The 15,133-nt window shown below is 44.3% G+C and overlaps 1 protein-coding gene across 1 annotated transcript in view; it reads right to left on the bottom strand.

Annotated features, from left to right (window-relative positions):
• Positions 1-2,106, bottom strand: part of LOC134949294 (cytochrome P450 2G1-like) — a 113,843-nt gene extending 111,737 nt beyond the window's left edge. Inside the window, exon 1 of the mRNA XM_063937791.1 lies at positions 1,899-2,106. Coding sequence (XP_063793861.1) covers positions 1,899-2,078 — 180 coding nt within the window. The 5' untranslated portion in view covers positions 2,079-2,106. The remainder of the gene's footprint in view (positions 1-1,898) is intronic.
• Between the last annotated feature and the right edge of the window lie 13,027 nt (positions 2,107-15,133).

Here is a 15,133-nt window from a genome sequence, read left to right as displayed (position 1 = left end):
TCTATGCTGATGACACTCAAATCTATCTTTCCTCTCCAGACCTCTCCCCTGATCTCCTCACTCAAATCTCCAACTGTCTCTCTGCTATCTCTGTTTAGATATCCCAGCACTTTCTTAAACTTAACATGTCTAAGACTGAGCTGCTCATCTTCCCTCCCTCCCGCATAACTTCACCGCCCACAATCTCATTATCTATTAATGGCACTACTATCTCCTCTAGCCCCCAAGTGCACTGTCTTGGAGTAATCCTTGACTCCTCCCTCTCCTTCAAACCACACATTCAGCACCTCTCACAAACCTGCCGTTTTCATCTAAAAAATATTTCCAGGATCAGACCCTTTCTGACCCAGGACGCTACTAAGACCCTCACCAACTCACTGGTCATATCCAGACTGGACTACTGTAATCTCCTCCTGACTGGCATTCCTGACAAATACCTCTCTCCACTCCAATCTTTCCTTAATGCTGCTGCCCGGCTCATTTTCCTCACCAAATGCACTACGTCCACGTCTCTTCTCCTACAAGACCTTCACTGGCTTCCCTTCTCTTTCAGAATCCATTTCAAGCTTCTCACACTCACTTACAAAGCCCTCACCCACTCCTCTCCTATTTACATCTCTGACCTTATCTCCCCTTACACTCCCACCCATCCTCTTCGCCCTGCTAATGCATGCTGACTCTCCTGCCTACTGATTACTTCCTCCCACTCCTACCTCCAAGATTTTTCACGTGCTGCTCCAATTCTCTGGAATTCCCTACCTCTCCTCCTAAGACTCTCCACCTCTCTACAAAACTTCAAACGGGCTCTCAAGACCCACTTCATCAAACCCAGACAAATCTCATCCTAACCCTCTGTTCCACGCTCTCTATGTACCCTGTCTGTGTCAGCCCTGTCTGTGTACCCCTCACCTTTAGAATGTAAGCTCTCACAAGAAGGGCCCTCTTCCCTCATGTGCTTTCTCTTACTTTAATAATCTTCAACTGCATCAACTCCTGCAGTCCTCTACCAACTGATACTTATTTCAGTGTTATTTGCTGATGTAGCTATGTTTATTTACCCTGTACTTGTCTTATATTGGCCCTCATTCCGAGTTGTTCGCTCGCTAGCTGCTTTTAGCAGCATTGCAAACGCTAGGCCGCCACCCTCTGGGGGTGTATCTTAGCTTAGCAGAACTGCTACTAAATAATTTGTTGCAGTTTCTGAGTAGCTCCAGACCTACTCCTAGACTGCGATCACCTCAGTCCATTTAGTTCCTGGTTTGACGTCACAAACACGCCCAGCGTTTGGCCAGCCACTCCTGCGTTTTTACCTGGCACGCTTGCGTTTTTTAGCACACTCCCTGAAAATCCCCAGTTTCCGCCCTGAAACACCCACTTCCTGCCAATCACACTACAATCACTTGGGCAATGAAAAAACGTTGCTCGACCTTGTGTAAATCTACAAAGTTTTGTGTGAAATTACTTAGTGCATGCGCGCTGTGTACCATGCGCATTTTTTCAGTTTTTTTACTTAATCGCTGAACTGCGAAAATCGGCAGCGAGCGAACAACTCGGAATGACCACCATTGTCTTCAACTGTAATTTGCTGTTTTGATTATTTGTTTATGTACTCTGTAATTGAGTGCTGCGGAACCCTTGTGGCACCATATAAATAAAGGATATTAATAATAATAATAATAATAATAATAAATAATAATTATTATTATTATAATAATTATTATTATTATTATTATCAATTGAGGCAACATCATCTGTTCCACCAGCAGCACTTATGATGTCTCCCTACAACACTCTTCTCATACATACTTCTGAAATTACAGCATACTTTGTATAAAACATTTTGCAAGATATCTGATCAGCTTCATCCAGTTAAAAAAAAAAGCTTTAAAGGGACTTACTTTTGTCAAAGAATTGACTATTCCTCCTACTCTTAACTCTAGGAAGTTCCCCAACAATGGAAGAGGTGTTGGTCCAGGGGGAAGGTTGTCATTCCTCCAAAATCTCAACAAACATAAATACGAGATGAGGAGAAAAGCATATAACATCAGTAGCAGTGTAAAATCCGGTAGTAAATACATTCTAAGTTCCCACTGCTTGATTCACTGTTTATCTGACAGTCTGCCAAGACACTGTGCGCGAACAGGTACTTTTGTCTATGTACTGTATGAGTTAGAATTATCCATGCAGATGATTTAAAAAAAGTTTAGTGTGGAGGAGTAGGCGGAGCATTAAGCATTCTAGAATGCACGAGTCACAGTGTACTATTGCAATAATGTCATGGCTTAGGCAATATTAATTATTTTCTTTACTGTAACATTTGCTGTAATTACTTAATCTGCTATATTGGTACAAACAGATTTATTTTCTTGTAAGAAATACAAAAGTATTTTACTATTCAGAACCTAACTTGTCCTCTAGCAGAAATACTGGAATCTCTAGATAATAGAAACCCCAGCTTTACTAAGTCATGGATTTGGAACCCACCACAATCCCACCCAAATCACTGACCTGTCTATAATAGGAGTGTATGACATGTTGGCACTTCACAGATCCCTGCACAGATCCTCACACTGAGAGTCCCTCCGCTATAGTGTCACCAGTCCTGAATGGTTCATCCTAACGCTGGCAAATTAAAGAGCATGGGAACCCAATGCACCCCTCCCTCCAGATTTCTTCACCACCAACTTATGCTTTAAGGCCAATGGCTGATTTTCATGCACTATGGTGATTCAGGAGGTAATTCAGATCTGATCGCTGGGCTGCAAACTTTGCTGTCCTGTGTTCAGATAGTCGCCGCCCCCAGGGGGAGTGTATATTCGCCGTGCAAGTGTGCATTCCTATGTATATGCCGAGCTGCTAAAATCCACTTTGTGAAGTGTGTGTGCTGCCCAGGACTTACTACTACAGTGCGATCACATCAGGCGGATCGAGGCCGTAGCTGATGTCACACACCCACCCTGAAAACACTTGGGCACGCCTGCGTTATTCCGGACACTCCCAATAAATCCTCAGTTGCCACCAACAAATGGCCTCTTCCTGCCAATCACCGTGCTATCGGATTTTTCGCACCATCCCGACGCTGACCGACGATGCCCTTTGTTGTTGTCCTATGCGCATGCACATTGCGGTGCATACGCATGCACAGTTAAGACCTTATCACCCAATGTGCAAAAACGCACAGCAGTGAGCAGATCTGAATTACCCCCCCCCTTTACAATGGGATGGTTTACCGGGGGTAGGAACATGAGGTTTGAAGGAATGGGTGCACTAGGCTTTTTTCAGTTTATGTTTTGTTGTTTGTCCTGTAGAATATATGTATCATACAGATGGATCCATGTTTATCTTAACCTTTAACAGGATTAACTGAGACTGGGTAGTCGGACTTAATCCTCAGCTGTATTGTTCTCTGTATTGTATTGCAGCTGAGAACAATAGATGAAGGGTTTATGTTGTGTATGTTGTGGACACCCATAGAGGGTGGAAATCCTGTGATGCCAGGATTCAGGCATCGGTATTTCCCCTCCTCTGTAGCCCCCAGTGCTGTAGCTCTGGGCACTAGGGTTTCAGAGTCTAGAGCGCATTTGCAGACCTCTTGGAAAATGGTGCCGCGGCCATTTTTTCAGTGATCTTCCTACTGAACATGCGGAAAACACTGGGAAAATGGCGCCACACCATTTCCCCAGTGATTTTTGCAGCACTGCTGCTGCGCTGTGGAACTCCGGAGGGTAAGTATTAAAAATAATTGGTGCAGGGTGTGTGTGTGTCAAGGAATATGAAATACAACTATACACAGGGTGGTACAATAAAGAATGCTAATGATATGTAAATGCAACAATGCACAGGATGAAATGAGCAATTTAGCTAAATACGGTATAAATTAGAGATGTGTGTTGGACACTTTTCGGATTTTGTATTTTGGTTTTGGATCTGGATCTCCGCTTGTGTTTTGGACCTGCACTTGAGTCAGGAGCATTCCCCTTCCTTTGCCTATATCATAGGTGGATGTAGAGGCTTGAATGGCCTTTTGCTGCTCCTCCATCCTCTGAAGCATATAGAGTGTTGAAATCCACCTCGTTACCACTCCTTGCTTCAGGTGATGGCAAGGCAGGTTCAGCAGTGTTTGTTGGTGCTCCAGTCTTCGGCACACAGTCGGCCCGCAATTTTTCAAGCCACCGACAGCATCTCCTGCACTCACCTATCATTTAAAAAAAAAATCTGCACTACCAAATTAATTTTATCTGCAAAACATGGGACATGCAGGAATTTGCCCAGATATAATGCAAGCACAATATTAGTGGTGTTGTCAGATATCACAAATTCCCAGTAGTGTCTAAGTGGGGTAAGCCATTGTGCAATTATGTTCTTCAGTTTCCGTAAAAGGTTGTCAGTTTTGTGCCTCTTATGGAAACCGGTGATACACAGTGTAGCCTGCTAGGAATGAATTGGCACTTGTGAGATGCTGCTACTGGTGCCGCTGCTGTTGTTGCTGCTAGAGGCAATACATCTACCCAGTGGGCTGTCACAGTCATGTAGTCCTTAGTTTGCCCTGCTCCACTTGTCCACATGTCCATGGTTAAGTGGACAGTGGGTACAACCGCATTTTTCAGGACATTGAGGACACTTTTCTTAATGTCCCTGTACAGTCCAGGAATCGCTTTCCTAGTGAAGTGGAATCTAGATGGGATTTGATACCGGGGACACAGTACGTCCATGAACTGTCTAAATCCCACTGCACTAATGGCTGATACTGGACGCATGTCTAACACCAGCATAGTTGTTATGGCCTCAGAAATACACTTTGCAACAGGGGTACTGCTGTCATATTTCATCTTCCTCGCAAAGGACAGCTGGACAGTCAATTCCTTAGTTGAAGTAGTGCAAGTGGTCTTCCGACTTCCCCTCTGGGATGACGATGTGCTGCAGGTGACGTGTAAGGGAGGATGTTCCTAGGTGGTTAACGTCCTTACTCCTACTTATTACGGATTGACAAAGGCAACACACGGCTTGACACCTGTTGTCCGGATTTGTGGAGAAATAATTCCACACCAAAGAGGTGGCTTTTTTGGTATTTTGCCCAGGCATGACAATGGGCTTTATCACCCCATGGACAACAACTGTCTACATTGGTGCCTTTTTCAAACAAACCATATCACCATCAGAATCTACATTATTAACTAACTCCTCAGCGCCAGCTACACCAATATCCTTCTCATCCTGGTGTACGTCTACAGTGACATCTTCAATCTCAATATCAGCAACTGGACTGGCAGTGCTCCTCTCAGCACTTGCTGGGGGCAGGCAAATGATGATAAGAGCATCCTATTTCCATACAGTCTTGGGAAGGTAAGGCCTAGACATCTCATCCGCGGACACACTTGGACTCTCTTTGGGTATTTGTGATATCTCTGAATGCGTTGTTGTTTTTTGGCAGTGATGCACAGCTGTTTATATGGAATCCAAAACAAATAAAACAAATAAATTAAGTTTATGCTCTTTTATGTGGTTTTGTGATGGTTGAACCGCATAAAACCGCATAAAATAGTATAAACATTAGCATTTATTTTTATTTTATTTCATTTTATTTATTTATTTATTATGTTTATTTTTATTCTTTGATTCTCATTTTATTTGCCTTTGTATACAAAATGTCTTCTCTATGAAGTGTATAATAGTGTGGCTAGCAATAACTCGCCACTGAGCCCAAAGCATGGGGTGAGCGTAGTGATCCCTCAAGGGGACATGCTGCGCTCGATGGCAGTATTTTGACTGTTGAGAACAAGTATTGAATGAATATATATATATATATATATATATATATATATATATATATATATATATATTTAGAGATGTGCGGCGGGCACTTTTGTGTTTTGGTTTTGGTTCTAATTCCATTTTCGTGTTTTGGTTTTGGCTTAGTTTTGCCAAAACCACCCTTTTCGTGTTTTCGTTTTGGTTTTGGATCTGGATGATTTTTTTTTAATAAAAACAGCTAAAATCACAGAATTTGGGGGTAATTTTGCTTCTACAGTATTATTAACTTTAATAACAATAATTTCCACTCATTTCCAATCTATTCTGAACACCTCACAATATTGTTTTTAGGCCTAAAAAATTGCACCGAGGGGGTTGTATGACTAAGTTAAGCGAAACAAGTGGCCGACACAAACACCTGGCCCATCTAGGAGTGGAACTGCAGTGTCAGACAGGATGGCACTTCAAAAAATAGTCCCCAAACAGCACATGATGCAAAAAAGAAAAAGAGGTGCAAGATGGAATTGTCCTTGGGCCCTCCCACCCACCCTTATGTTGTATAAACAGGACATGCACACTTTAACAAACCCATCATTTCAGTGACAGGGTCTGCCACACGACTATGGCTGAAATGACTGGTTGGTTAGGGCCCCCCACAAAAAAAAGAAGCAATCAATCTCTCCTTGCACAAACTGACTCTACAGCAAGATGTCCACCTCCTCCTCATCCTCCGATTCCTCACCCCTTTCGTCCCCACTGGAATCTACCGTCACAGGTCTTTGTGTACTTTCTGGAGGCAATTGCTGGTAAAGGTCTTCCCGGAGGAATTGATTATAATTCATTTTGATGAACATCATCTTCTCCCCATGTAGTGGAAGTAACCTCCTACGCCGATCGCTGACAAAATTACAGGCTGCACTAAACACTCTTTCGGAGTACACACTGGAGGGGGGGCAACTTAAGTCAAACAAAGCCAGTTTGTGCAAGGGCCTCCAAATTGCCTCTTTTTTCTGCCAGTATACATACAGACTGTCTGACATGCCTACTTGGATGCTGTCACTCATATAATCCTCCACCATTCTTTCAATGGTGACAGAATCATATGCAGTGACAGTAGACATGTCAGTAATCATTGGCAGATCCTTCAGTCCAGACCAGATGTCAGCTTTCGCTCCTGACTTCCCTGCATTACCAACAGCAGGTGGGCTAGGAAATATTATCCTTTTCCTTGCAGCCCCAGTGGTGGGAGAAATTGAAGGAGGAGCTGTTGACGGGTCACGTTCCGCTTGAGTTGACAATTTAATAACCAGCAGGTCTTTGTACCTCTGCACACTTGTGTCTGCTGGAAAGAGAGATACAACATAGGCTTTAAACCTAGGATCGAGCACTGTGGCCAAAATGTAGTGCTCTGATTTCAACAGATTGACCACCCTTGAATCCTGGCAAAGCGAAAGAAGACCTCCGTCCACAAGTCCCACATACTTTGCGGAATCACTCCATCTTAGCTCCTCCTTCAATTTATCCAGCTGCTTCTGCAAAAGCCTGATGAATGGAATGACCTGACTCAAGCTGGCAGTGTCTGAACTGACTTCACATGTGGCATGTTCGAGGGGTTGGAGAACCTTGCACAAGACGGAAATCATTCTCCACTGCGCTTGAGTCAGGTGCATTACCCCACCTTTGCCTATATCGTAGGTGGATGTATAGGCTTGAATGGCCGTTTGCTGCTCCTCCATCCTCTGAAGCATATAGAGTGTTGAATTCCACCTCGTTACCACCTCTTGCTTCAGTTGATGTCGGGGCTGGTTCAGGAGTGTTTGCTAGCGCTCTAGTCTTCGGCACGCAGTGGCAGAATGCCGAAAGTGGCCCGCAATTTTTCGGGCCACGACAGCATCTCCTGCACACCTCTCATTTTTAAAAAAATTCTGCACCACCAAATTAATTTTATGTGCAAAACATTGGACATGCAGGAGTTTGCCCAGATGTAATGCACGCACAATATTGGTGGCATTGTACGATATCACAAATCCCCAGGAGAGTCTAATTGGGGTAAGCCATCCTGCGATGATGTTCCTCAGTTTCCGCAAGAGGTTGTCAGCTGTGTGCCTCTTATGGAAAGTGGTGATACATAGCGTAGCTTGCAAAGGGACGAGTTGGCGTTTACAAGATGCTGCTACTGGTTCCGCTGCGGGAGGCCATACATCTACCCAGTGGGCTGTTACAGTCATATAGTCCTTAGTCTGCCCTTTTCCACTTGTCCACATGTCCATGGTTAAGTGGACACTGGATACAACTGCATTTTGTAGGACACTGGTGACTCTTGTTCTGACGTCTGTGTACATTCTCGGTATCGCCTGCCTAGAGAAGTGGAACCTAGATAGGATTTGATACCGGGAACACACTATCTCCATCAATTCTCTAAGTCCCACTGAACTAATGGTGGATACTGGACACACCTCTAACACCAACATAGCTGTCAAGGCCTCAGTTATCCGCTTTGCAAAAGGATGACTGCTCTCATATTTCATCTTCCTCACAAAGGACTGTTGGACAGTAAATTGTTACTGGAAGTAGTACAAGTGGTCTTCCGACTTCCCCTCTGGGATGATGATCGACTCCCAGCAGCAACAACAGCAGCAGCAGCAACAGCAGGCGTAACACTCAAGGATCCTATGGAGGAATCCCGGTTAGTAGAGGACTCCTCAGTCTTGACAGTGACATGGCCTGCAGGACTACGGACGTTCCTGACTGAGGAGGAAGTTGATGTTGAGGGAGTTGGTGGTGTGGCTTGCAGGAGCTTGGGTACAGGAGGAAGAAGGGATTTAGGTGTCATTGGACTGCTTACGCTCTTACCCAAAGTTTCTGAACTTGACAGTGACTTCTGATGTATGCGCAGCAGGTGACATATAAGGGAGGATGTTCCTAGGTGGTTAATATCCTTACCCCTACTTATTAAAGATTGACAGAGGCAACAGATGGCTTGAAATCTGTTGTCCGGATTTGTGGAGGAATAATTTCACAGCGAAGAGGTGGCTTTTTTTTGGTAGTTTGCCCAGGTATCACAAGGGGCTTCTTCGTCCCAAGGACAATATGAGTCTCCCTCGGTGCCTGACTTAGACAAACCACATCACCATCAGAATACTCATCGTCAACTTCCTCCTCAGCGCTAGCAACACCCATATCCTCATCCTGGTGTACTTCAACAGTGACATCTTCAATTTGAATATCAGTAACTGGACTGTGGGTGCTCCTTCTAGCACTTGCAGGGGGAGTGCAAATGGTGGAGAGAGCCACCTCTTCCCGTCCAGTGTTGGGAAGGTCAGGCATCACAACCGCCAACACACTTGGACTCTCCTTAGGGATTTGTGATAACATCTCAGAGCTCACAGTTCTTTTCTGTGTGATCTTTCCAGCTTAACTCTTTTAATTTTTCTAGCGGGAGGATGAGGGCTTCCATCGCCATGTGAAGCTGAACCACAAGCCATGAACATAGGCCAGGGCCTCAGCCTTTCCTTGCCACTCCGTGTCGTAAATGGCATATTGGCAAGTTTACGTTTCTCCTCAGATGATTTAAATTTATTTTTTTGGTTCTTTTTACTGAACTTTGGCTTTTTGGATTTTACACGCCCTCTACTATCACATTGGGCATCGGCCTTTGCAGACGACGTTGATGGCATTTCATTGTCTGTCATGTCTAGTGGCAGCAGCTTCAGCACTAGGAGGAAGTGGTTCTTCTTGATCTTTCCCTATTTTCTCCTCAAAATTTTTGTTCTCCATTTTTTGGGGGGAGTTATATGTGACAATGTGCGTAACAGGAATGACTGAAATTACTGATGACACAGGACACTACCATTGGTCTGATACAGCACAACACGTTATTTTTATAATAGTTATACTGCAGCAGTGGGACATATAGCAGCAGCGTATATCGTCACTGGAATTACTGATGACACAGGACACTACCACTGGTCTGATGCAGCCCAACAGGTTGTTATAATTGTTATACTGCAGCAGTGGACATATAGCAGCAGCGTATATCATCACTGGAATTACTGATGACACAGGACACTACCACTGGTCTGATGCAGCCCAACAGGTTGTTATAATTGTTATACTGCAGCAGTGGGACATATAGCAGCAGCGTATATCGTCACTGGAATTACTGATGACACAGGACACTACCACTGGTTTGATGCAGCCCAACAGGTTGTTATAATTGTTATACTGAGGCAGTGGACATATAGCAGCAGCGTATATCATCACTGGAATTACTGATGACACAGGACACTACCACTGGTTTGATGCAGCCCAACAGGTTGTTATAATTGTTATACTGCAGCAGTGGATATATAGCAGCAGAGTATATCGTCACTGGAATTACTGATGACACAGGACACTGCCACAGGTCTGATGCAGCCAAACAGGTTGTTATAATTGTTATACTGCAGCAGTGGACATATAGCAGCAGCGTATATCATCACTGGAATTACTGATGACACAGGACACTACCACTGGTCTGCACAACAGAACACCACTTTATACAGCTACACAGGCTATATGGCAGCAGAGAACACCAACACTGTGGCTGGCTGGACTGATACAGCAGAATACACTGACTACACTGGACTGGTCTGCACAACACAACACCACTTTACAGCTACACTGGATATATGGCAGCAGAGAAGACCAATACTGTGACTGCCTGGACTGATGCAGCACAATACACTGAGTGACTACACTGGACTGGTCTGCACAACACAGCACCACTTTACAACTACACTGGATATATGGCAGCAGAGAACACCAATACTGTGACTGCCTGGACTGATGCAGCACAATACACTGAGTGACTACACTGTACTGGACTGAGCAGCACAACACTTGACACCCCACTTTCCCGCCCCAACACACAGACACTGAACATTGAGGCAACGTCCTCTCTATACACTCTCCGAGACTGGAGTGAAAATGGCGGGGACGTGCAACTTTTTATATGGAATCCAAATCCCGCGAGAATCCGACAGCGGGATGATGATGTTTTGCCGCGTTCGGGTATCCGAGTCAGACGGGAAAATCTGAGCCTGACTCGGATCCGGGCTCGAGACGTGAAGTTCGGTAGGGTTCGGTTCTCTGAGAACCGAACCCGCTCATCTCTAATATATATAGGTGTGTATATATATATATATATATATATATATATATATATATATATATATATATATATATATATATATATATATATGAAAGAGTGGTAGAACCCGGCGCCTTCTGTGTTGTGTGGTTTCCAAGTGAAGCTAGAATAATACTAAGCGTACCGCATCTCAAGTGTGTTCAAGCCTGTAGAATGGATGTAACTTCTCCTGGTCGCGATCTTCTTACTTCCCCGGTTGCTCTGTGGGTGGACCGTGAGGAGATTTAAAAACCACAATAGTGTAATATTGCAAAACAACAATAACAGGTGTGCTGGTATAGAAAAGAGGACCGAGTTTGAGAACCTGTGGTTTAATACATCCAGATCCTGCTCACTTTTGGACAACACAGTCCATACAAGGCAACAGGAGCCCTGAACTCCACACCACGGGAGAGGAACACCATAAAGGAACATACTATATGCAAGATCTACAAGTCCTGATGGTATTTATTTTTAAACTACCTTAGGTTGCGGATACACCACTGTGTTTATGTAATTGACACTGGGTGAATTATTCTTTCACTATTCATCACATTTGAAAAATGTTTTCTATACCAGCACACCTGTTATTGTTGTTTTGCAATATTGCACCATTGTGGGTTTTAAATCTCCTCACGGTCCACCCACGGAGTAACCGGGGAAGTAAGAAGATCGCGACCAGGAGAAGTTACATCCATTCTACAGGCTTGAACACACTTGAGATGCGGTACGCTTAGTATTATTCTAGCTTCACATGGAAACCACACAACACAGAAGGCGCCCGGTTCTACCACTCTTTCACATTTTAATTTTAACCGGACTTTGGAAATAGAGTCCACACAAGAGAACCTGCCTAGCAGCCCCCCAGAATTAGGGGCTGTGTTTTTGAACTTTAAACAGGATTTATCATTATACTTACCTACAATAGTCTTGTTTTATTGGTAGCAGCGCTATTTGCACCACTGTTCACATATATATATATATATATATATATATATATATATATATATATATATATATATATATATATACAGGTTGAGTGTCACTTATGAGAAATTCAAATTCCCACATTTTTGGCTCCCCTACTGATAAGGGATACTCATATATATATATATATATATATATATATATATATATATATACAGTTGTATCTACCTTTCACTTACTGATTGTTTCCTGTGGGTTCAGTGAAACTGTGGGGTCTTAAGCAAAGAACATTAACAAATCTATTCACAAAAATACCAGAGAGATTGCAAGTGGTACATAAAGAATATTCATTGCTGGGTTTTCCACAGTAGGCCCCATCATATACAAATACTAATATATACTTGGGTGGAGGTGCTTAATGTTAAAGAAGCTCATTTAATAAATTTGAAACTCATTAGCCTGGTTATATAAATAGTGAGTTACAATATAAATGAGGGTATTCTAACTAGAGATGTGCGGGTTCGGTTCGTCGAGATCCGAACCCCCCTGAACTTCACGTATTTTCCACGGGCCGAGGCAGCCTCGGATCTTCCCGCCTTGCTTGGTTAGCCCGAACGAGGCCGAACGTCATCATCCCGCTGTCAGATTCTCGCGAGATTCGTATTCCATATAAAGAGCTGCGCGTCGCCAACATTTTCACTCGTGCATTGGAGATTGAACGGAGAGGATGTGGCTACGTTCTCTGCCTGAAAAGGTCCATATCTGTGCTCAGTGTGCTGCAAATATCTGTGCTCAGTGTGCTGCAAATATCTGTGCTCAGTGTGCTGCATTGTGTGGACCACCAGTATATTATATTAGTACAGTAGGTAAGCCATTGCTGTATCTTGCAGCTCCGTGTCAGACTCAGTTCTAGACAGTATCCTGATCAGTGCTCAATATCTGCTGCATTGTTGTGTGACCAGTATATACTATATATATTTAGTAGTACAGTGCAGCATTTTGGTGACCAACAGTATGTAGTTGAACAGTACAGTAGGCCATTGCTGTATCTTGCAGTTCCATGCCACTTCAAGTATCCATATCTGTGCTGCATTGTTGTGAGCAGTATATATATATATATATATATATATATATATATATATAGTAGTACAGTGCAGCATTTTGGAGACCACCAGTATATAGTTGTACAGTACAGTAGGCCATTGCTGTATCTTGCAGCTCCGTGTCACTTCTAGTATCCATATCTGTGCTGCATTGTTGTGAGAAGTATATATATATATATATATATATATATATAGTAGTACAGTGCAGCATTTTGGTGACCACCAGTATATAGTTGTACAGTACAGTAGGCCATTGCTGTAACTTGCAGCTCTGCGGTGTCACTTCAAGTATCCATATCTGTGCTGCATTGTTGTGAGCAGTATAAATATATATATATAGTAGTACAGTGCAGCATTTTGGTGACCACCAGTATATAATTATACAGTACAGTAGGCCATTGCTGTATCTTGCAGCTCCGTGGTGTCACTTCAAGTATCCATATCTGTGCTGCATTGTTGTGAGCGGTATATATATATATATATATATAAGAGACAAGATAGCCCGGCACTCCCTTGTACCTTCTTATAATATCGGCTGCGGTGCCCTCCCTGTGACCGTGGTCACTATATGCATGGATGGAAGTAAAGCGGCACTCAAACAGGCTTTCATCAGAAGAAATAGGTCATTTATTAAGACCAAAAGGCCGACATGTTTCGGGGTGAATCCCCGTCCTCAGGGCCAAAATCCAGCAAAAGAACAACACACATAAGTGCAACATACATATATAACTACAACCATTAAACCTAAGCATACTCACCTGTTCGTCTGCGCCGCCGCCAGCCCCCTTGCCACGCTGGCTTCCGCATCATGAAGTGACGTCGTGTAGCGTCGCGGAGCGATGACACGACGGGGCAGCCGAACGAACAGGAGAGTATCCATAGCAACGGCCCAGCGTGTCCCGAAGGCGCCGCTGCAGCAAAACCTCCTGTGGACAAAACAAATAAGTGAAAACACATACATTTAAAAAAACACTTATGACTTCCGGTTCCGGCTTCATGGAGACCTGAGCTCCGTTTTGAGCTCCGTCCCCCGCTCCTCAAAAAATACATTTTACTAGGCTTTCCAAGCCTCGTTTGGCGCCCGGAGCCCTCCCGCAGTGACCCTACACCCCTGCAGTCAATATGGACCGCTTCCTAACCTCGCCGACGCCGCAATCCCAAACGGACCAGCAGCAGCAGCAGCCGCAGCCTCCACGCCAGGAGAAGCGGCGGGCCGCAGGGACCATGCAGGCAGACTCGGCAGCAGAGAGTGCACCTCCCCTGCACAAGAAAACCGCGGCCGAAGGACCTGGGGGACACGTAAGTGCAGGCTGCGATGCTCCTGTGACCTACTCAGAGGTGGTGGCAGCCATTACAGCTACTATGACCCCACTCCTAACCAAAGCAGTGGCTGATATTACTAGCCAGCTACAACACTTAACCCACAGGGTTTCCAGCGCAGAGCAACAAATCAGCGTGGCCTCCCATGATATAGGAGACTTGCAACACACCGTGAAACGTCTCACTAATGACTCTTACCAGCTGTGGAACAAGATAGACGATATTGAAAACAGATCGCGTCGGAATAATATTAGGCTGGTCGGCCTCCCTGAATCAATCAAGGGGCCCGCTTTGGCCCATTTTGTCCGCAACACTCTACCCTCGCTTTTAGGCATAGAGGCGGTTTGCCAAGACATGGTAATAGAGAGGGTCCATAGGGTGGGCCCGACTCCGACCCCTAACAGGCCGAGACCCCGGGTTACCCTGTTTCGCTGCTTAAATTATCTACACAAAATGGAGATTTGGTCAGCCTCGCGCAAAGCCAAATCCCTAGCATGGGAAGGTCATAAGCTTCATATCTTTCAAGACTACTCCGCTGAACTATCACGGGCCAGGAAATCTTTTTCACCTGTTTGCTCCCAACTAGTCGCTGAAGGGCGCAAATTTGGCCTGTTATATCCTGCCAGGCTTAGCATCTACGATGGGTCTTCTTTCAAGGACTTCTCCACCCCGCCTGACGCTTTGGCTTACCTCCAGGAGCTGTCCCAGGCCAAGGATGCAGACATCTCTGATTCAGCTAAATGAAGAACTATGCTACTTGTTCAAAATTGCCTCATTTTAGTTCTTTCTGCTTTACATGACTTCATGTCTGTACACTGAGCTCAGAATTTATACCACTATGTCTTTTTTCTCCATACTTAGT

Source organism: Pseudophryne corroboree, chromosome 8 (genome assembly GCF_028390025.1).
Source record: "Pseudophryne corroboree isolate aPseCor3 chromosome 8, aPseCor3.hap2, whole genome shotgun sequence".
Classification (NCBI taxonomy): domain Eukaryota; kingdom Metazoa; phylum Chordata; class Amphibia; order Anura; family Myobatrachidae; genus Pseudophryne; species Pseudophryne corroboree.
Note: the sequence above shows the minus strand (reverse complement) of the source record. Positions and strands in the feature narration are given on the sequence as shown.